Genomic DNA, 23,709 nt, shown 5'->3' with positions numbered 1-23,709 from the left:
GCATCTTGATTTAAAATTTGTCAGTGCTGGAGAATCTATCATGACCCTTTGTAAATGTTCCAGTGGTTAATTACCCTCACTTAAAAATTTACACCTTATTTCCAGTCTTAATGTGTCTTTAACTTCCAGCCATTGGATCATGTTATACTTTTTTCTGCTAGATTGAAGAGCCCATTATTAAATATTTGTTCCCCTGTAGATACTTATAGACTATAATCAGGTCACCCCTTAACCTTCTCTTTGTTAAGCTAAATAGATTGAGCTCCTTGGGCCCATCACTGTAAGACACATTTTCTAATCCTTTAATCATTCTCGTGGCTCTTCTCTGAACCCTCTCCAATTTATCAACATCCTTTTTGAACTGTGGACACCAGAACTGGACACAATATTCAAGATGTAGTGTGTCAGGCTGACAGACCTATAATTACCCAGGGCATCCCATTTACCCTTTCTAAAAATTGGCACAACATTAATTTACTTCCATTCTTCTGGAACCTTCCCAGTACTCCAAGACTTATTGAAAATCAGCGTTAATGGTCCAATGAGCTCCTCAGTCAGCTCTTTTAAGTCTCTTGGATACAAGTTATTTGGACCTGCTGATTTAAAAATGTCTGACTTTAGAAGCTTCTGTTTAACATCCTCCAAAGATACTAGTGGAATAGAAAGAGTGTTATCATCACCATATGTAGAAACTATATAATCTGTTTTCCCCAAATTCAGAACAGAAATATGTATTGAACACTCCGCCTTTTCTGCATTATTGTTGATAATTGTACCGTTTCCATCTAGTAATGGATCAATACAATTGTTAGGATTCTTTTAATTCCTAATATATTTTTAAAAATTCCTGTTGTCCTTAACTCTGCTGGCCACAAATTTCTCCTTATGTCTCTTTGCTTCCCTTAACAATTTTCCACAGTTCTTAGCTTCTGATTTGTATTCATTACTATCAACTTCTCCCTTCCTCCATTTTTATATATACATGCCATTATATATATATATATATATAATGCCACAATTCAGGAAGTATTCAATGCTGGTTAAACTGACCTGGTTTAGAGTAGAAGTGAAGGCAGCTATAAATATATGTATATATTTCTGGGCATCTAGTAAGTTCTTAAATGATTCCAAATGATCATTCACGTTTTTCTGATTAAATTTTTCCTTCCAGCGTATTTGGCTCATACATATTGTAAAACACATTGTCTCCACTCATCCTACGTAAAAGGCGTGTTGAAAACGATCATTTCCCTGATGTGAACAGCATCTATTATTTCCATAACCTATTGTAGAGTAGTTGACCATGGATAGAACTATTTCATTTTTGATGTAGATAGTTCATTTGAGTGTAGTTTTGTGACTTCTGATTGTAAGATTCAGAAATCTGTGTTATGTTTCTTATCTGTGTCTGTGTATTATACTTTATTATTGAGTTTGCTTTTGACTATTTTAAAGAGAATGAATTTCTGAATATTTGTTATCTATATAGTTATGGCAAATTGCTGAAACTTCCTCAACATACTAAATTAGTAATTTTCTTATTAGTAATCTCAAAATAAATATATTAAAATGGCTTACTTTAAATCAGTATTTGCTTAATTAATTTCTTTTTATCAGAAGAATTCAAAAGGCCAAAATCTGAATGCTTCTTCAGCATATGGTAATGATAAGCCAGTCCCAAAAAACAATTTTGTGATGGATTTACACTTGGAGCTTATTCAGGCTCAACACAGAGTCGCTGTGAAACTTCTTAACATGAAACAAGGTAAGATTTAATAAAGCTAAATAACTTTCACAGTTGGATTAATGTGTGTGTTAGTATATTTTTGTAATGTTATTTAAGTCATAAAAGTTTATCAATGCTTGTAAAATGCAGCAAATTTGGGGCAGTTTATATTTCACACACAATCAGAAATAACATGTTGAGATTAACATCTGTTTATCAAACAATATCCTGCAATCTTTAATCTGTGCTTGGTTACATCAGTGGGAATTAAATCTTAATATGGACTCCAGTATTTGGCTCCTAGACAGTGAGTTACATGATTTCAATTGTATTGCAAATTGCTGTAATGTCATTAAAATAAAGGAAGGAGGAAGCTCTGTAGATGGATCATCTGTACTATACACTCTCTCTAGAAAAGTAGATTTGAATAGTTTATTTTATAATATTTGTAGTCTCAATTTCTGTGCTACCAATTTACCCTTATCTACTCGATGTTAGCAAGAAACCTGCTCTCCCAGTCTGGTATGGAAGGCCCCAAAGAATCACTCTGCTTGGTCCATTTTTGAATATTTAAAAGCCATTATAAATCTTGTACTTCAGGATTTCCCATGAAATCCTAGTGTGGTAGGGTACTTCTTTCACCTTGTCAGCCTCTTTCTCCCTTGGACAGTGTAGGGGCCTGGAGTAAATCAGTCTGACTCTGGAGGGGTTTTCTCTTCACTGTGGTTTATTTTTCCTTATTTACATGATTGGCCGCAGGCTAGGCCAAAGAAGTTCTCTTAAGCAAAACGAGAAAAAACCCTAACTCCCAACACAAACAGAAATATTTTCCCCTTTCCCCTCTTCAGGCTGTTATTGTACTACACTGGCGCTGATCTTTCACCAGAAGAAGGGTTTTTAAAGGTCACTAGCAGCCCTTAATTGCCCTCAGGTATCTTTAATTAGTCTGAGTCTCTCACACTTCCCTAAAACACACACAAACACACACACACACACACACACAGAGACTCTCACGAGTCACAGTCCCCCAATACAGATTGTCACACACGCATACAGTCTCACACTCCCCAACACACACACTGACTCTCTCTCTCTCACACACTCACACACACACTGGCTCTCCCTCTGACTTTCTCACACACACTGGCTCTCATACACACACACACACGTATTGTTGTTGTTGTTATTACTTCTTGGTACTTCCTGTCAAAATGCTTGTGGTGAGCCAGGAATGGCTAGGGGCTGCAGGAGGGCTGTGGGCTCTGGCAAGATGCAACCCCCATGTGTCAGCGCAAAGCCTGCCTTGAGCCACTGTCACACATGAAGCTCGGTGTATGTCAGCAATGGGGAGGTTCTGGCGGTCCGCGGACAGAAGTAATGGCTGTGCCCCCTCGACACACTGGGGTCAGCAGTGCTGGCTGGGGCACCAATTTAATAATACTGCGAAGGGCCCCATAATCCGAAGGACGGCCCTGACCATGCCCTTATATCTTTCAGGACTGACTTTGTCACACTAGATCAGTGGTTCCCAAACTTGTTCCGCTGCTTGTGCTAGGCTCGTTTGTTTACCTGCCACGTTGGCAGGTTCGGCCAATTGTGGCTCCCAATGGCCGCGGTTTTCTGCTCCAGGCCAGCGGGAGCTGCTGGAAGTGGTGTGGGCCGAGGGACATACTGGCCGCCGCTTCCAGCAGCTCACATTGGCCTGGAGCAGTGAACCATGGCCAGTGGGAGCTGCGATTGGCCGAATCTGTGGACGCAGCAGGTAAACAAACCGGCCTGGCCCTGCAGGGGCTTTCCCTGTACAAGTGGCGGAACAAGTTTGGGAACCACTGCACTAGATAACACAAGATTTCTCTTTCCCCATGAGCTAGCAGTGCTCCTTAGGATCGTCGGGATAAGGGGATGGAATATTTTTGCTTGTCAGCTCACTCTAAGAAATGCCGATGATCCAAACAAAAGAACAGAGAGGAGCATATATTGTCAGAGTAAGAATTCAGATACAGAACTACCTATAAACCCTCTGACAGTACTCTTCAACAGGACCATCATAATGAGCAAGATGATGAAGTGTTTTCTATCCATATAGGTGTTCAAATGGATGGCAAAAATCTCAAGTCTACTAAGTCTCCTGGGAAAGATGTAAATTGCCTTCGTCTCTTCACAGGTAATGCATATTGATGTATTGATTAAAAAGTTTAGTGTAGTATTGCTATAAAATGTGTAAAAAATTAAGAATCCTTATTATATCACTTGTTTAACAATATATTTGTTTTACAGAATCAGATATAATGAATAAAATCAAAAAGAATAAGTTATCCAAAGCTATCTTCCTGATGCAGAAGGCTGCATTGATGTTCCCTAAAGGATCAAGCAGTTCTTCCCAAAAGCACCTCCTCGAGGTAATATAAATTATCTTTATTGTGAAATTTCTGAAGTACCCTTTAAAATATCAGGTTTCAGAGTAGCAGCCATGTTAGTCTGTATCCACAAAAAGAAAAGGAGGACTTGTGGCACCTTAGAGACTAACAGATTTATTTGAGCATCATCAAGGATCTACAGCCTATCCTGAAGGACAACCCATCACTCTCACAGATCTTGGGAGACAGGCCAGTCCTTGCTTACAGACACCCCCCCAACCTGAAGCAAATACTCACCAGCAACCACACACCAGAATCACTAACCCAGGAACCTATCCTTGCAACAAAGGCCGTTGCCAACTGTGTCCACATAGCTATTCAGGGGACACCATCAAAGGGCCTAATGACATCAGCCACACTATCAGAGGCTCGTTCACCTGCACATCTACCAATGTGATATATGCCATCGTGTGCCATGTACATTGGCCAAAGTGAACAGTCTCTACGTAAAAGAATAAATGGACACAAATCAGACGTCAAGAATTATAACATTCAAAAACCAGTCGGAGAACACTTCAATGTCTTTGGTCACTCGATTACAGACCTAAAAGTGGCAATTCTTCAACAAAAAACCTCAAAAACAGACTCCAACGAGAGACAGCTGAATTGGAATTAATTTGCAAACTGGATACAATTAACTTAGGCTTGAATAAAGACTGGGAGTGGATGGGTCATTATACAAAGTAAAACTATTTCCCCATGTTTTTTCTCCCCCCTTCCCGCCCCCTCCACTGTTCCTCAGACGTTCTTGTCAACTGCTGGAAATGGCCCACCTTGATTATCACTACAAAAAGGTCCCCCCCCACACACTCTCCTGCTGGTAATAGCTCACCTTACCTGATCACTCTCATTACAGTGTGTACGGTAACACCCATTGTTTCATGTTCTCTGTGTATATAAATCTCCCCACTGTATTTTCCACTGAAGGCATCTGATGAAGTAAGCTGTGGCTCACAAAAGCTTATGCTCAAATAAATTGGTTAGTCTCTAAGGTGCCACAAGTCCTCCTTTACTTTTTAAAATATCAGTTTTTCACATTCCATGTAACACAGGACTGGATTATTTCTTCTTGCAAAAACACCCAAAAGGAAGGGATCTGAGGAACTTGAAGTCAACATGAAAACCCTGAAGCATTCCATGAGGTGGCAGGGAGGGAGGAACAGAAGGAGAGGGAAAGAAGTGTTTTTGACTCTTGTGGAATGGGCATTTGTTTCATCCCGAAATATATGGATTGGTTGGAGGCCAAGCCATCCAGGCACAGATCCTGCAACTCTGAGCCAGCTCTGCAGATCTCCCCAAATCCTTCATGTCCCACATGTAGGATTTTCTCCTAAAACTACATTGGATGAGATTCAAGATGAGACATGTTCACTCCCAGATCAATGACAGGTGTAAGATTTGGTATTGTGCAACTCATGGGGGTGAATGCATTGCATGGCTGATCCAGAGCCCATTGAAGTCATTGGAAATCTTTCCATTGACTGCAAGGGCCTTTCCATTAGAATCCTCTCTTTGTCAGTGAAATACAGTACTTGTTTCTAGCCCTGGAACAGGAAGATATTGGACTCTAAAACTTGCAACTATATTAGAAAATGTTTTCTGTCATTTTTAGACGTTTCTAAAATGTTAGTTATTTTTCTCATCCTTTCAGTCCCAGACAGTTGGACCATGGTAACAAAAACACCTGGCTTTACAGATAAAAGAATGAAAAAACTGGTCCTAATAAGATTTTTAAAACACTCTAGAAATATTTTAAACTATTTTTTCTGTAAAATATGTGGTATATGGCAGAATACAGAATGGGGTGCGGTGTTGTGAAGATTTACCAGCAACTTGGCCGTGAGCACCTATAGTACCACCACTTTTGAGTAACGTGGCCATCCCAAACAAATGCTGGTAAAGACTTTGTTTGATACCACACTATTATATATTCTTTTCTCTTCCTGTGTATATATCACACACCAAAAAGATAAGTAAAAATAATGTTATTTAGATTTGCAAGTTGGGTCCTCAAGAGTTAGGAATGCAAGAATTAAGGTTGCCCGTGCAACCTCCTAGCTAGCAGAAGGAGAAAGCTGGTGCATGTGGGTGGGTGGGGAAGTGGGCTGGCTCCTGGGGTGTAACAGGGCTGGCTATTTCCTGAGCACCCACTTTTGGCCAGAGGTCACTGTTTCCCTGCACTCTGTCCAAAGGTAATTGAATTACTACCTTTCTAGGGGATCCAATGTATTTAGTCCTCTAGGTACACATTGGCCATCCAAGCTCCAACCCCATTCAAAGTCTCTTTCCTCTTAAGTAGGGATTCCCAGCCCTCCTTCCCAGAGCTTGGTCCTGTCACAGTCACTCCCAGACTTTATTTGGTGGGAGTTCAGCCTCCTGGTTCTTACTACTCCACTTTTCTGGTATTAGGGTCTTCCCTGCAGGAGCCTTTCTCACTCCTTACAAACTACCTGAACTTCGCCTCTTCACTGTAGCTTTCAGCTGCTTTTTATAGGGGAAACACCAGATCGCTTGCAGGTTGGGCTTATCCTGCAATTAGGGTTGTTTTAGCCTCAGGCTCTCTGGCTCATGGGACAAGCCACCCTGTTATATGGGGCCATGTGCTGAGAGTGGGGGTGATGGAAGGGAGACTGATTCTTCTCTCTTTCTCACCTCCCTCCCCCACCGGAGGTTGGGTGTGAATGGTCTTCCCAGATAGTGTGATAGGCCACGGCAGATATATGCTGGCCCCGGGCAGTGGGGCTCGGGCTTCGGCCCTGAACCCCAGCAAGTCTAAGCCAGCTCTGGCGATTCCATTAAAACAGAGTCGTGACTCATTTTGGGGTCCTGACTCACAGTTTGAGAGCCGCTGGGTTATAAAATTCCCTCGATTTTAACCAATATTTTGGGTAAGACCCTCCTTAGCCTACCCTTGGACTTATCTCACTTCTGAAACCTCTTGCCCTCCCTCCTATGGGGATAGAGGGTACCACAAGGGGACCTCAGTCTGTGAAGAATTCAGGCTATTCCTCCTCCCAGAGGACAAGTTTCACCAGCAAAATCTGTGTTTCTTTTATTCTGGGAACTAGCTTTAGTATTCTTCTGCACTGAACACTGGCTGCATGTTGCAACAAACTAAATGTTCTTCTTCAAGTGCTTGCTCATATCAGTTTCAGTTAAGTGTGTGTGCGCCATGTGCAAAGTCGTTGGAAAGTTTTTCCCCTAGCAGCACCCATCGGGTCAGCTTTGGAGCCCCCTGGAGTGGTGCCTCTATTGTGCTCAATATATGCCCTGCTGGCCCGGCGCCTGCTCAGTTTCTTCTTACCAGCAGTGATGGTTGTTGGAACTGCGGTGGCTTGCTTAGCAAATTCTCCTCTTATTCTCCCAGCCTTTCAGTTTGCTGTAGTTTTAGTGTTAGTTGTAGTTATTGAGGCGGCTCTGAGACCGCAATCTGCCTTGGCGCAGCAAGACCTGGCACCGAGTTCATCGGTGCGGTGTGCTCCAGCATCCGTGGCAGAAGTAGCACCACAGAAGGGCTCTGGCCACTGGTCCCATTCCCCGGCACCACAGGAGTTGGCCATTGGGACGCGTCCCAGGGAGGAGTACCCGGCACTGAAAGCTTTGGAGCTGGCACCGTCAACTTCGGCCCCACAAATCTGCCCATTGAGTCTGGTGCCATTGGACTCCCCAAGCCATGTGGTGGAAGAGGTGGGGCTCTGCATCCACCCCAAACACCTTTGAGGCTGTGAGGGACCTCATTGCCATAATGGCACCGTGGTCTCTGGCCCTCCACGACCAGCCTCCAGTGCCACCAAAGGCGGCACCGTCCCAAGGCAAGCTGGCGATATTGCGTCCACCTGCATCTCCAAGGCACTGCTCTCCTACACCGACAAGGAGGCACCGCTTTGAGTCCAGGCACTGATCCATCTCACGACAACACTGGGACTTGCGGCACTGGTTGGACCTGTGGCACCAGTCTGACTCACAGCACTGGTCTGGCTTGCGGCACTGCTTACCATCCTGGCACTGATCCTCATCTCGGCACAGGTCCCTGACTTAGTGGAGGTCCCGTTCTCTGCACCCATCATCACAGCACTGAGGTCTTGAGGTCTTGGTGTCTGTTGTCTTCGTGGCGCCACTATGGATCTCGGCACTGCTCCTGTCAAGGCTGATTCCCCACTCTGGCACTTAGAGTGCAGAAGGTGGGGGCCCACAAGGACTCTAAAAATTAATACTTGCCACTCCAGGCTTGTATTAAACTCCCAAGGTTACAGCTTTTCTCTTACCTTGGATGGGTAGATGCTGCCCCCACCCAAGTGCAAAACCCATTTGATGCCCCAGGAAGGCACACTTGAGAATTCCTTCCTGTGGGGTACCCTCAAGCTCTTTCATCCCCCCTCTGGGGAAGAGCTGAGAAAGAAAAACAAAAGAAATCAGCTGTTGCTACCAGCTAATTAAACAACATGTGCACAAACCTCTTAAGACACAAAAATTCCAATTCTGTTCTTAAAAAAAGTAAATTTTATTAATAAAAAAAGGAAAGAAAATACATCTGGGAACTTAGGCTTTTGCTAGATTTTCAACAAAACAACTACGAGGATTAAGCATCAAGATAGCTTTCTTGAGGTCCAGCTTAAAGATTACAAGCAAAACAAAAGCACCTGGGGTTAGCACAGAGGAATCCGCAAGCCATAAAGAAATAAAAGGGATAAACCTAATTGCGTCTTCCTAAACATTTCCTGCTCCACTTACATATCTGGGGTTTCAAATGAGTAGTTTCTAGGTATGATACTGAGGATTTTTCATACCTGGCCCAAGCTTCTCACAGCATCACTGCTCCCTGTCTGCCTCTCCCCAAAAACAACAGACAAAAAGGGAGTCCTGTTTCAATTTTTAAAGGTTCTAGCCTTCCCGTTGGCTCTCTTGGCTAGATGCCCACTCACTTCCTTTTACCTATGCATAGCAGTGAGACTTTTTAACCCTTTACAGGTAGATCAATTAGAGAACAACTACTAAGAGGGATTTTATAATGGCTGGCTGGCTGGGTGTCCATAAAAGAGAGCTACCCGTGCCCTTCATTTAACACAGCTCCCCATCCTTGTGGCACCGCTCACCAGCCCAGCTTTGCTTGGCACCGCCCTGGCTGTCAAGATCCCGGTCCTCATCTTTGGACTTGGTCCAAATACTCGCACTGGAGCCGGCACCAGTCGGCACACAGACGCCCCAACGTGGGCACAATGCCATGGCTGGCGCAAGGGCAGGGGCTGGCACAGTGGCCCTTTTGGACCCCCTGGGCATATCACTAGGTCCAGGGTACCTTGTCCAAGGGCTCCTGGTCAGTGGTATCTGAGACTGGGCTGCCAGCAACCTTGGCCAGCTGCCCTGCCCCCAAGGGCACTGAGGGGACTCCGGCCTCAGTGCCTCCCCTGGAGCTGGCCCCTGCTCCTACAGCTGATCCAGGGATAATCGACCCAGAACAGGAGGCTGGGCAGGAGGCTCCAATGGATCAGGAGGTCCAGGATGACCCTGTTCCCCCGCTTGCATCCCCGTCATTCTCTCCAGACGAGGCAGTGCCAGGGACTTCTACTTCAGGGCTACCGCCTATAGACAGTGATGCCCACCAGGACATGCTGCGCAGGGTGGCGCGCAATATGGGTCTACAGGCAGAGGAGGTGGCAGAACAAGAGGACTGTGGACATACTGGCCCCAGAAGGTCCATCCAGGGTGGTCCTGCCACTTATCAAGACCATCCAGGTCAACTCGAAGGCCTTGTGGCAGACCCCAGGCTCCATTGCCCCCACAACTAAGGGTGTAGGAAGGAGGTACTTTGTCCCCTCTAAGGGGCAGAAGTATTTGTACACCCACCCACAGACCTGCTCCTTGGTAGTGTCGGTGGTGAATGAACGTGAGAGGCACGGGCAACAAGGACCTTCTTCTCAATGAGAGCAAGTCAACCCTGATACCAGCTCCAAGGATAGAGTTTCTCAGGGCAGTCCTGGACTCAGGGCATGCCTCAGCATTCCTGCTGGAAACCCATTTTCTAGTGATCTCAGATGCCATACAAGATCTCAGACAGTACCCTACCACTACAGCAAGGGCCTGCCTGAGACTACTTGGTCGCATGGCATCTTGTACATTCGTGGTTTAGTATGCCAGGATGCGTCTCAGACCTCTCCAGATTTGGCTCATGTCAGCGTACTGCCCAGGATGTGACAGTCTGGACTCTGTGGTCACTCTTCTGGGTCACGTCCTCTAGTCCCTGGGCTGGTGGCTCAACCAACAAGACGTGTGCAAGGGAGTCCCCTTCCACAGACCTCAGCCCTCCCTGTCCCTGGTAATGGACATATCGGTGCTGGGGTGAGACGTGCACCTGGGAGACCTTCAGACACAGGACCTCTGGTCTTAAGATGAGCTCTCGCTCCACATCAACATCAAGGAGCTGAGAGCAATTTGATTAGTGTGCCAGACCTTCCAGGCCCACTTGAGGGGTCAATGTGTGGGAGTCATGAAGGACAAAACAACTGCAATGTTTTACATAAACAAGCAGGGTGGCACCTGTTCCTCTCCCCTCTGTTGGGAAGCCCTCCAGCTGTGGGAGTTCTGCATAGCCCACTCTATCCATTTGGAGGCAAAGTATCTCCCAGGATCACAGAACGAGCTGGCGTACTACCTCAGGAGATCGTTCCGCAACCACGAGAAGTCCATCCAGCTGGATGTCGTCCTCACCATCTTCTAGATATATTCCCCATATTGATCTCTTCGCCGCGCGAAGCAACAGGAAGTGCCCAAGGTTCTGCTCCTTCTGGAACCACAGCCAGGGCTCCCTTGTGGATGCCTTCCTCCTCCCATGGTGAGATCATCTCATGTATGTGTTCCCACCATTTCCTCTCGTACACAAGGTCCTGCTCAAAGTCTGGAGGGACAAGGCGGCAGTCATCCTGGTGGCTCCGGCGTGGCCACATCAACACTGGTATGCCATGCTCCTGGACCTCTCGGTAGACACCCCGATCATGCTACCACTGCTCCCGGATCTGATTACCCAGGACTGTGGTCGCCTTCGTCACCCAGACCTCCAGTCTCTCCACCTCATGGCCTGTAAGCTTCATGGCTAAACCACATGGAGCTCATGTGCTCGGAATTGGTCAGGGAAGTTCTGCTTGGTAGCAGGAAGCCCTCCACTAGGGCCACCTATCTGGTAAAATGGAGGCAGATTGCGATCTGGTGCTCCCAGAGCCATACTGCACCATTGCAGGCCCCCATTCCTGTCATCCTGGAGTACCTGCTGCAGCTCAAGCAGCAAGATCTGGCTGTTTCTTCCATCAAGGTGCACCTGGCAGCTATCTCTGCGTTCCACCCGGGAGTGGCCAGGCGCTCCATCTTCCCCAACCCCATGGTAAGCCACTTCCTCAAGGGCTTGGAGTGCCTGTACCCACAGGTTAGGTAGCCCATCTCTGCATGGGACCTCAACCTGATTCTTTCCAAACTGTTGGGAGCTCCATTTGAACCACTGGCAACTTGCTTACTCCTGTATCTATCATGGAAGGTTGCTTTTCTGGTTGCCATTACTTTGACGAGGAAGTTCTTGGAGCTCAAGGCCCTCACTTCTGACCGTCCATACATGGTCTTCTTCAAGGACAAGGTGCAGCTCAGGCCTCACCTGGCTTTCCTTCCAAAGGTTGTGTCTCAGTTTCACTCCAGCCATGACATTTTTCTGCCTGTGTTTTAACCTAAATCTCATGCGACCAGCCAAGAGCAACGGCTCAACTCTCTGGATGTTCGATGGGCGCTTGCTTTTTACATTGAGCACACTAAGCTGTTCTGAAAGTCGAACTAGCTATTCATGGCGGTAGTAGACCATAAGAAAGTTCTCCTGGTCTTGTCACAGAGTATCTCATCGTGGATTACCTCCTGCATCCGCACCTGCTACGAATTAGCCAATGTTCCAACCCTGGCTCTCACAGCCCATTCCACGAGGGTACAGGCCTCATGGGCAGCGTTCCTGGCCCAGGTGCCAATTCAAGAAATCTGCATGGCAGCGACATGGCCCTCAATGCACACATTTGCCACTCATTACGCTATAACCCAGCATGTTAGAGATGATGCAGCCTTCAGCCGAGAAGTGCTCCAGTTTGTCATTCCATAACTCCGACCCCACCTCCAAGGTAGGACTTCGTAGTCACCTAACTGGAATCGATAGGAGCAAGCAGTCGAAGAAGAAAAAATGGTTACTTATCTTCTCGTAACTGTTGTTCTTCTAGATGTGTTGCTCATATCCATTCCAGACCCACCCACCTTCCCTCTGTCGGAGTAGCCAGCAAGAAGGAACTGAGGAGGCGCAGGGTCCGCAGGGTCATATATTGAGTGCCATAGAGGCGTCACTCCAGCGGGCTCCACAGCTAACCTGACGGGTGCTGCTAGGGGAAGACATTTCTGACGACTGCGCATCTAACTGGAATAGATACAAGGAACACATCTTGAAGAACAACAGTTATGAGAAGGTGAGTAACCATTTTTTCCAAAAAAAATCCTACTATTAAATTTCCAAGACCTACTCCTTTTACCCGAACTGTGCCTCCATGTTGCTGCAGGGAAGGTGAAAAATCCCACTGCACATCTGCCACTTTGGTCCAATGGGAAAAAAATCCTTCCTAATCCCCAAACAGGTGCTAGGTTAGACCTGCAACATCCTTAAAATGCTCCTGTATTACATCTAGAGGGAGGAAGGGTGAAGCAGCTAAAGTGGACAAAAGGCCCCCCAAATCCAAGAAGAGGTTTAAATTAATGGGGAAAGAGGGAAAGCAGGGCAGTCAGCTCTCAACCACCCTCCCTCCCCACTGCCTGGCCAATGGGAAGCGGAGGGCCCATGGAAGAGGAGGAGGGGCCCAATCCTGCATTCTCATGCATGTCCTCTTCCACTCTCTCATATTTTTTCTGAGCTATTTCACTGCCAGTCCTATCTGTATCTCACTCAGTGAGATAAAGTGGGGGACAGGGGGCAACCTAAGCTTCCTTCCCAAGCATGGCTGTTCCTAAAGTTTCCTCCCAGAAGTTTCTCCGAGTTAGCTCTCCACTTCTCTCAGATCCCTTTGATCCCTTTTATGTCTTGATTGGAGCTAACAAGAGTTGCCTACCAGCATTAATCTTTAATCAGCACCAATAATAATTACTCACATCTTTCTCTACCGTTATAACACCTCAGCTTGGGGTGACCCATCAAAGAGCCCTGCATTCCTGTGTTTGTATATTGTGAAATTCAGTTTAGCACAGAGGACTTACACAATGCCCCATTCACCACTTAAAGCCCACTAATCCTAAACCCAGGCCATAACTGATTGATGGGGCACTATGCATGGGCCTCAGCATTGTGGAGAACTTTATCATACTGTAATATTCATTTTGGAGATGTTTTGCAAATATAAAATGTGTTTTGATTTTTCTCTTCTGTTTGGTTTTTCACCTTCATTTTGTCTTCTATTCTTATTTTTCATCATAGGATGCATTAGCTTTAATTCAGAAGGTTGAAGCTGAACAAAATGCATTGTGCTCCAATCTGAAACAAGCTATCTCTAGCAAGAAAAACAGAATCCCCCCTCCTCCTCTGTTGCTTTCCAGATCACATTGCTCCATGACATTTAAACCAGCTCCATTCACCTCAGATGTTCAGGTAATGCTTTTCATAATGACTCCATAAGAAAGATGTGAAACTATAAGTGGCAGTGAAGAAAGTTGCTTCAGCAATACCATATTTATCACAGTGCTCTTTGTCATTCTTAGGTAGATTATGTTGTTTTAACTGAATAAATTCTAAATTCTCATCTCTGTGAGTCACGGGTGACTCACTGTTGTGAACTTGACATTTACCAGCAACATTACTCCTTTTCTTTTTAGGAAAAGAAGTACTTGTGGCACCTTAGAGACTAACCAATTTATTTGAGCATAAGCTTTCGTGAGCTACAGCTCACTTCATCGGATGCATACTGTGGAAAGTGTAGAAGATCTTTTTATACACACAAAGCATGAAAAAATACCTCCCCGTACCCCACTCTCCTGCTGGTAATAGCTTATCTAAAGTGATTACTCTCCTTACAATGTGTATGATAATCAAGTTGGGCCATTTCCAGCACAAATCCAGGTTTTCTCTCCCCCCCCCCCCCCACACAAACCCACTCTCCTGTTGGTAATAGCTTATCTAAAGTGATCACTCTCCTTACAATGTGTATGATAATCAAGTTGGGCCATTTCCAGCACAAATTCAGGGTTTAACAAGAATGGGGGGGGGGGGGTTTGGAAAAAACAAGGGGAAATAGGTTACCTTGCATAATGACTTAGCCACTCCCAGTCTCTATTCAAGTTAATTGTATCCAATTTGCAAATGAATTCCAATTCAGCAGTCTCTTGCTGGAGTCTGGATTTGAAGTTTTTTTGTTGTAATATCGCAACTTTCATGTCTGTAATCGCAGCTGTAGCTCACGAAAGCTTATGCTCAAATAAATTGGTTAGTCTCTAAGGTGCCACTAGTACTCCTTTTCTTTTTGCAAATACAGACTAACACGGCTGCTACTCTGAAACATTTCTTTTCCTGTGGTCTGTTCTCTTCTGTTACTGCCATATATCATCTGTTTATGCTACCTGTCAAAAACTAATCCTTCTGCTAAGCAGGCACTATGCACACTTCAATTTGATGTTCAAAATAACCACTATCTGCAGTTTTTTCAAGAGATGAATTTTAATAGTAAATCTTTTCAAACATGTTCATGCTGTGTATAGAAATGGTGAGGACTCAATTGCTGTTCCGAGTTATAAACAAAATTCTGGAAATAGTGTTTTCAGATTTCGTATATTTATTATGACCAATTGACTGAATTGCAACTTTGAATTCACTGTGGGACAATATCTTTCCATTTATGCCCTAAGTAATAATTTTTAAAAGTTTTAAAACTAGTTAAAGCATCCAATATTTAACATTTTGTAATAGGTATGGGTATTTATTCCACTTTAATATATGGCATAGTAAGTTTTTAACAGATCTTATAGGGTATTCACCACTAGATGGTGCAATATGTTTCTTTTTTTTATCCTTTTTTCAAGAACAGACTTTTTCCAGGAGCCCTTTTTCCCCCCTGAAGATACATGTGTGTGTTAAATTGAAATCAGAAAGAGATTTAAAAAAAATCCTTCTTAATTAAAATTGCATCCTCTCCTAAATTACATTTAAATAAAGGTACATACATTTCTTGCATTGAAAGTCAAAACAACTCCAAATCTATTCCCTTATTAATTAAAAAATGGTTTCATTTTATGAAAAAAAGCCTGCCATATTTCACTATATATTTGTTTGCTTGAAAATGAACCGATTGTTTAATGACAATTAGTTAAATGTTAAGCCAAAAATGCAAATGATAAGAACAGGTAAAATGATATTTGTTGAGAATTTTAGTTTGGTATGTTCAACATTGTGCATATTTACAGTGAAAATGTAACCACTCAATTTGTTGGATTTTGTAAAGAAAGGTGCAACATAACCTAAAACAAAAAGGGTACATTCTCGTGTGAAACTTTAAAGAAAACTGTCACCAACTGAATAAAGCTGTAATAGTAAGAGACAGAGTCTGATACTCATGTGAAGTAGCCTCTTGCTTTACAAGTGGAATTGTTGATTTCAGTGTGACCAGGCATGAAGTTTCAACAGGAGTAAGGGTATCAGAATCTTGCCCTAAGTTATTTGTGATTTTGATTATTTAGTACTGATATATGGAGTTATGTTCTTCCTTTAGTTCTATTATTTGTTTTTACAAAATAACACAGTGTCTCGAAATGTAGAGAAACAAAATAAGTCTGAGTGATGCCAACATAATTACATGCTTTAAGGGTCTCTGGGGTGGAGTATTTCATTTTTAGATTATGGATTTGAATTCAGTCTTATTTGTGGTCTATTCATAGGCCTATTGTATGTAAACTGAGGTGATCCATTTCCTAGTGGACAATGTCTTTATCCCGTAGAGCACTTAACCAAGCTTAATTTTATGCATGTAAATAGTTGTATTGAAGTTAATGGGCCCATTTCAACATTGTTAAAGTCAATGTGAGTTTTTATATAGACTTCAGTGGGCTCTGGGTAAGGTCCAGTCTCACGTGCTCATTTGTCTAAGTACTTTGCTGGGTCAGGGTCCAGGTGTCCACATCATTAAAACCACCATCACAAATGGCACCTTTATTGGCAGTTCAATTTGAGAGTAAAAGGACCGAATGAGTGGGCATGAAAACCTAACAACTCTCTCACCTGTAGAGGTGGTCCCCTTGGGTCATGTATGAGCCTCATTGGAAAGACAGTAGAGCAGCAGTGTACGTATTTGGCTATGTCTATACTTTGAGCTAGGGGGTCTGATTCTCATTGAGCTAGTGTGAGTATGTGTGTGTGTGAGCAGAGGAATCACACCCCTTGCTTGTAGAGTTGACATAGCCTTAGTCACTGTGTGTTTTTGTACCTGCTTTCTTACTAAACTGTGGAATCATTTTCTAGTGCCATTAATCTAACAACTTTCATAATAATGACATTCACTTTAAAGCCCTTATTCGTATTCAGAAAATGTCATAAATTCTTCATTAGACAATATTGCTTCTCACAGTAAATTTTAATAAATTAGAGATAATGGTAGATGTCTTTTTCTCAAAAGGTTTCCTGGTACAGTATTTTGGGCTGCATAGCAGCAGGAAGCAATTTAAAAGTAAGGTTAAATAATCATCATCTTCCAAATGCAGGAGAAAAGGTAAGACCAAGATAAAACCTGTGCAAGTCATTCTCCCTCATTGAATGACTCACTATACAGCTTTCACTGGAGTGTGTATCTATCACCTCCTCCATTCCTCATCTGTATCTAATCAGCTAGTTGGCCAAATCTTTGGTATATTTTTGATCTTTATTTGAAGTGTTTTAAGTTCTGCAGATCTTAAGACACTCTACCTTCAACTCTTTTGGAATAATACGTAGAAGGTGTCCGAGATGGTTACATTAGAGTCCCTTTTTACTATAGCTGTTTTCTTCAAGGAAGTCTCTACAAAATAAAGAATAAAACAGATGAAAGTATAAAATTTATTTACAATTTCTATCACTAGCTGCTTACAAGAATATAGAAATAGAAAAGGAGAAACTTAAAACAGATTTGAGAAATAAATAAAGGTAGTTCTTTTGATATTTTTATTAAGTAAAAACAGAGATGGAGCTATATTTCCTTTTTTAAAGGACATTACTTTAGATTTATTTTCACCCCACTCTTGGAGATTTGAAGGTGTCACTCCTCAGTAGCTGTCACATTCAAACATGAAGGCCACTATATTCTTTGGGAGAGAGAACTTGAACCCTTTTAGGCTATATACTTAGCTCTTCTGTGTGTCCTCAGTCACCCTTCAGAAAGGGCCTAATACTTTTTTTCTTTCTGCTTTCAAGAAAGGAAGCTTGTAGACTATTTGCCTTACAAATTTCTCCAAGTATACTAACATAATCTGATCATAACATTCCATGACATCTGCCATGGAAACTTCACATATTTTATAGGCTAGGTACATTCTTTGGATCAGTGAATTTGATGGGTTGTAACTTTGATTATATGAAAAGTGATTAAAAAAACCCAGAAGGTCTTACAATAAAGGTTTACTGTATTTTATTTACTTTTTTGTTATATGCAGTGCACATAATTAGAAATATTTTTGTTAACAGATACCAGCTGATGGAAAAAGCCTTCTGGAAATAAAAGGCTTAGATCCCAATGAAAAGTACATATTTGCAGTTGCAGCATACTCCTCGGATGGAAAGCTTATTGGTGATGCCATTGGGGAAACAACTAAACCAATCCTTGCTTATCCACCACTTTCTGCTACTACTGCTCGAGCATACCTGACTCAGGTAGATTGGATTTTTAATGAATAGATACATGTTTTTAATTTGGTTCAAGATTTGTTTCTGTCCCTGAGAATGGTGGTTCCAAACCTTATTTTAGTCAGGTTCCAAGATAAAATTTCAGGACTTGCCAACAAACATAATTAGGACAAATCACAACTTTAAAACAACAAACGATAGACTTTAGCACTCTTACTAATTTGGACTTCAAAAATGATGTGGGACCATCTTAAGGGGGAAGATGTTTTTGGACTATGTCTCTTGACCTTTTCTTTCTTTTTTCTATGTCGGTCGCTTCCTGTTTAATCCCTTTTTAGTCTCTTGGGGTTTTTTTTCCCTTAGCATCCTCCTCTTTCCTTTTGCGTTTTGGGGTTCAGGCCAACAGCAGGAGATCATTCAAATGAGACTCTGAGGAATGGGGATTAAAGATTTGATTAAACTTTCCAGGAGCTAAATCTAACCCCTCTAAAGGAGAAACCAGCAACAGGTTTCAGGAAAACTGTGAGGCAACTTTGTTATACTTCTTGTAAACTGTCGTCTCAACAAGGAGGAATTTGAGGGAGCTGCACATTGGGCAGAGAGTGAAACCTTCCAGCCCTGTTGATTTTGGAAAGCTGTGAGAAAGGTTCTCCTAGATCTGCAGAGGCAAGAGCTGTGCACATGAATGGCTGCTCATTTTTGTGGCTCCATTTGCATCCCCTCATCCATGGCTGCTGCAGTAGTAGCAGTTGTAGAGGAAACCCAGAAGGAGTTAGTACAGCTACGCAAACTGTAGTAACACCTACATGATTCCCATACAGGACTCTGTGCAGCTGAATGACCAAGGCCTTGTTCCACCCTTTCTGATGCTAGTGCTGAAACTCAAGTCCTACAAATTCTAGCAGAATCAAATGGAGGTTATATTTATTTTACTCAGATATGGTTCTGATAGTATTCTCACAAATGTTATAAACTTCCATGAAATGTAGAAAGGGGATAGAATTACAAGAGTTAAAACCTTGCTTATTACTATAGCGAGAATTGACTTGGTATGGCTATGTAAACAACAAGGAAAGTCAACAGCTTTATTTGAATTAACACATTCATAATGATATTACTTGCTAACAACTTTTAGTATAAAAATCATGTCATTTCAAAACTATGCTTTTCTTGTAGATTGCCTATCAGACAGATAACTATACATTAGCCAAAAAAGCATTTTCACCAATGTGGGACTATTTTGTCTTGGCTCCTTCAACACCATCTGCTGATCTAGCAGTTATTTCTGCTAGCAACAATTTGACTATATCTCAGAACAGGTAATTGCCAAAAATGATTTTTAAATAGCAGTCAATTGTAAATGTGTACCATTTTATTTTGCAGAGTAACAAGCTGTGAAATTGTGCTGATACTCCTAGCATGAAAAATGCTCTAAAAATAAATCACAATTGTTAACTTTGTCATACAAAAATATATAGTGTCATGAAATTAGCACAGAGTTTTCATTATAAATGGTATCTCTAGTATTTGCATACTTTTCCTTTGTAACAGTGTTTTCTCAGTCTAGACAGGTTAAATTTTTAGGAATTGTTCATTAATTTTGTTAGCCTCATTTTCTGATGCCAAGCACAAGGCGCCTGGATCTAGACTTCCAGATGGTATAAGTAAGGCTAAAATTTTGTCATGGATATTTTTCGTAAAAGTCACAGACAGGTCACGGGCAATAAAGAAAAATTCATGGAAGCCCCCTGACTTTTTTACTAAAAATATCCATGATAAAATGGGAAGGAGCTGGGCAGCTGCAGGGGTGGCTGGGAGATCCGGGGCCTCCACCATCTGTGGGGGCTCAGAGCTGCAAGGTCCACCTGCCCTCTCCCTGGCAGTGGGGAGCTGCTGGGATCCCCCTGCTGCCGCCATTGTGGAGAGCTGTGGGGGTCCCCCTGCTCCTCACGGTGGCCCGGGGCTATGGAGGTCCCCCACCCTCACTGCGCAGCAGGGAGCTGCGGGGGTCCCTCTACCCCACCATCGTGGCAGGAAGCTTTGGGGATCCCCCTGCTGCTGCCACAGTGGGGAGCTGCGGGGATCCCCCTGCCTACGGTGGCTGGGGAGCTGTGGGGTACCCCCACTGTCCACAGAGGCTTGGAGTTTGGGGGTCTGCTGCCTCACGTGGCGGGATTACCTCACAGCTCCCTGCTGCTGCAGGAGGCAGCAGGACCCTGCAGCTCCCAGCTGTCAGGGCTGAAGTCATGGAGGTCTTTGGAAATTCGGAGTCGGTGACTTCTGTGACCTCTATGACAAAATTGTAGGCTTAGGAATGAGCACCTACAATTCCAATTGAAATGAATGGGAGCAACAGGGGCTCAAGAAATGCTGAAAGCCAGGTCTCTGGTGTCAAGTGGGGCACTCAAAATCTGTGGATATTTGCAAATTGTTTTTAATTAAAAAATCTGCCAGTATATTTTTAATATACTAAAATATTTTAGGAGTAATCCTTTAAAAATTATGCTACCTATAACTAAATAAAATTCCAACTATATAACTGTGATAAAGGAAAACATGGAAATAAGTATTATAAGGTTTTCATAATTACAAAAGTTTTAATTCAACTGTCCATTAAAACGCCATAGGTACAGTCACAAAAGCAAGCAAACCTGTAATGAAAAGATAAGAGGAAAAGACACATTGCGTTTTGATGTATAAAGTAATATACAAAAAAAAAAATCAATATACAATTAAATGTATGTCGACTGCTGATAGATTAACAAACATTTATCCAAAACATCTAGTATACATCCTCATCTTCTTTTAGGGATTATTGTGTAAATTAGAAAACTTTGGCATCACTATTGAAATAAAATATAAATAAAATATTCATAAGCTTCAGTTTTGCCAGAAACAACCCAGGACATTAAAAGCCTAATGTAAAGAATTCAGAGCACAGAGGATATTAAGAAAAATAACTCTTTTTCTAAAAACATATATTGCTCTTACTTCTTCATATTGTAATCATAATACATTCCCATTCCACAGCAAGACCAGAGTCATTGTAGTTGATTCCTATAAAGGAGACAATGCTATAAATTAGGGAAATTAGGAAAGTATACAAAATATTATTTGAAAAAATAATTGGGGGTCAGACTTGGCAAGACTCCTTCCTTTCCAAAGATTCCAGAGTATCTAATAGTCTCATATAAATACACATTATAAAGTCTTTTGTAAGCTTATTTTTGTGAAGTACAAAGCATTATTTAATTTAAATCCTTGTTAGAAATTTTGGGACCTGAACAGGCCCATAGTACTCCCATTTTGCACTGGTTTTTCATTATCTTTTTTCCAAATCTTTCTTATTTTTTCCTAAACATGTAATGTTTTTTTGTTCCAAATTTAACTTTGATGAAACTATATCCAACTTTGAGTTATATGAATCAGTTGTAAAGTGTAGGTTTTGAATACCTGCTCAAATGCTTTCTAGAGATTTGCTTCTCCCTCAGTTCCAGATCCAACTCCCATTTAAATTAATAGAAATTCACTCATTGATTTAAATGAGTATAGGGTCAGTCCCTTAAATCTTAGTCAGCCTGTTTCAATTTGCTTAGCCATAGATCTCTGATTGGCTAATTTGACTACATTAAAAGCAGTAATGGCTAGTGAAGACTGCAGAAGGGGTTTAAAGGAGAGAAAAACACTCAAGCCTTGCACCATTAATCTCTGTTGATGTCTGGTAAAGTCAGCTATGTGAACAAGTCTACAGACCCTTCGTTCCTTTATTTTCAGCTTTCTTATAGGACAATAGTTCTAAACCTTTCCAGACTACTGTACCCCTTTCAGGAGTCTGATTTGTCTTGCATACCCCCAAGTTTCACCTTACTTAAAAACTGCTTGCTTGCAAAATCAGACATAAAAATACAGAAGTGTTACAGCACACTGTTACTGAAAAAGTGCTTACGTTTTCATCTTTACCATATAATGATAAAATAAATCGATTGGACTATAAATATTGTACTGTATATGATATAGAGCAGCATAAACAAGTCATTGTCTGTGTGAAATTTTAGTTTGTGTTGACTTTGCTAGGGCTTTTTAGGTAGCCAGTTGTAAAACTTGGCAACTATCCAGATGAGTTTATGTACCCCCTGGAAGACTCGTGCATCCCCTTAGGGGTACCCCTGGTTGACAACCACTGTTATAGGAGACATAATCAGTGAAGGGAAGCAAATAATTTACTCTTTATAGCATAAAAATGCAGGTTAGAAGCTATCAGGCTAAGGATTTAAAAAAGAAGAAATCCTCTGGAAAAAGCACAAAAATACTGCACTGAGAATTTTGCCCCAAAACATCAACCAGAAAAAGGAAAATATTATGAATACTTAATTAACTCTTTGGTATAGGAATAGTGCTTTCAGTGTGCATGTATGTACAATGGTTGGCACAGTGGGGGCCCTGATCCCTGAATAGAGCTTTTAGGCCAGGGGTGGGCAGACTAAGGCCCATGGGCCACATCCAGCCTGCCAGCCGATTTAATCCAGCTGGCTTGCCCCACTCCTGCTCTCCAGTTTGGAGCACCCTCTTACACCCTAAATCCCCAGCCCTACCTCAGCCCGAGCCCTCACTCCAACCCCCTTCCCCAGCCCGGAGCCTCCTCCCGCACCCTGAACTCCTCTTTTCTGGCTCCACCCCAGAGCCCTCACCCCTTCCTACACCCAACCCCAGTTTTGTGAGTATTCATGGCCTGCCATACAATTCCATACCCAGACATAGCCCTCGGACCAAAAAGTTTGCTAACCCCTGTTTTAGGTGCTACCACAACACAAAATAATAATAATAAAAGACAGCCATAGAGGAAGAAACTGATTAAAAAGTAAATAGCCTGTTATATCCTTGAAGTAACTTCCAAATTGTCAAAAGATGATGATACAATAGCATGACTATGTTAAAAGGAAGAACAATGAAAAAAGCCACTCTGGGGTACTAGCTGCCCTGCGTAGGCCAAAGCAGGAGACTTTTCTCCTCTAGTCCAATGCTGACATCACTGGGCAGAGTTAAGTGAAATTAATCTCATTTGCATCAGCAGCAGCTGTATTAATCCTTTTGATTTATGTTATAATTGGAATTTGTATTTTCACAAATTATGCAGTTTATATGTGGAATGTCTATATTGTAATTATATACTTTTAAGATTATTTTTCCTTTTTTGTATTTTGTAGATTATGTCTTGATGCTGTATCTCAGACTTCTCCAATCCTCTTGCACCTCTTTCTTAGGAGCATTTTTATTATTAATGAGATTAATGTTAAGGAAGGAGCACTCTTCTGTGATTCCATTTGTTCGAAAGAGATACTGTACAATGGACAAGTATGTTTGGCTTAAAACTAATCCTGGGGTTGAGTTTATCTTTTTGATTTGACCAGTTGCATCTCAAAATTCACTGGTATATTTTACAATGTATTAACTGTAACTGCAGTGTCTCACATTCTTCATTAGCATGGTATCCATCAAGATACAATCTTCTGTGTTTTTAAGGTTTCAGAGTAGCAGCTGTGTTAGTCTGTATTCGCAAAAAGAAAAGGAGTACTTGTGGCACCTGAGAGACTAAATAAATTTGTTAGTCTCTAAGGTGCCACAAGTATTCCTTTTCTTTGTGTGTTTTTAAGGTCTGTTAACACGTGCTGACATTTTTGTATCTTTGGTAAAAGGGCTGTTTCCAGATCAATTAT

At 42.3% G+C, this 23,709-nt stretch overlaps 1 protein-coding gene across 8 annotated transcripts in view; it reads left to right on the top strand.

Moving 5' to 3' along the window:
- The window catches only part of CFAP54 (cilia and flagella associated protein 54), a 208,028-nt gene that overhangs the window by 50,333 nt on the left and 133,986 nt on the right, over window positions 1-23,709 (top strand). For 7 of the 8 annotated variants that reach the window (XM_048835513.2, XM_048835512.2, XM_048835518.2 and 4 more), the window contains 8 exons: window positions 1,618-1,765; window positions 3,813-3,890; window positions 4,004-4,125; window positions 13,616-13,786; window positions 16,797-16,889; window positions 17,837-18,022; window positions 19,172-19,314; window positions 23,200-23,347. In XM_048835513.2, coding sequence (XP_048691470.2) covers window positions 1,618-1,765; window positions 3,813-3,890; window positions 4,004-4,125; window positions 13,616-13,786; window positions 16,797-16,889; window positions 17,837-18,022; window positions 19,172-19,314; window positions 23,200-23,347 — 1,089 coding nt within the window. The remainder of the gene's footprint in view (window positions 1-1,617; window positions 1,766-3,812; window positions 3,891-4,003; window positions 4,126-13,615; window positions 13,787-16,796; window positions 16,890-17,836; window positions 18,023-19,171; window positions 19,315-23,199; window positions 23,348-23,709) is intronic. The other variant, XM_048835511.2, reaches the window with a different exon arrangement.

This window comes from Caretta caretta, chromosome 1 (genome assembly GCF_965140235.1).
Source record: "Caretta caretta isolate rCarCar2 chromosome 1, rCarCar1.hap1, whole genome shotgun sequence".
Lineage (NCBI taxonomy): Eukaryota > Metazoa > Chordata > Testudines > Cheloniidae > Caretta > Caretta caretta.
This window is presented reverse-complemented; position numbering and strand designations above follow the sequence as displayed.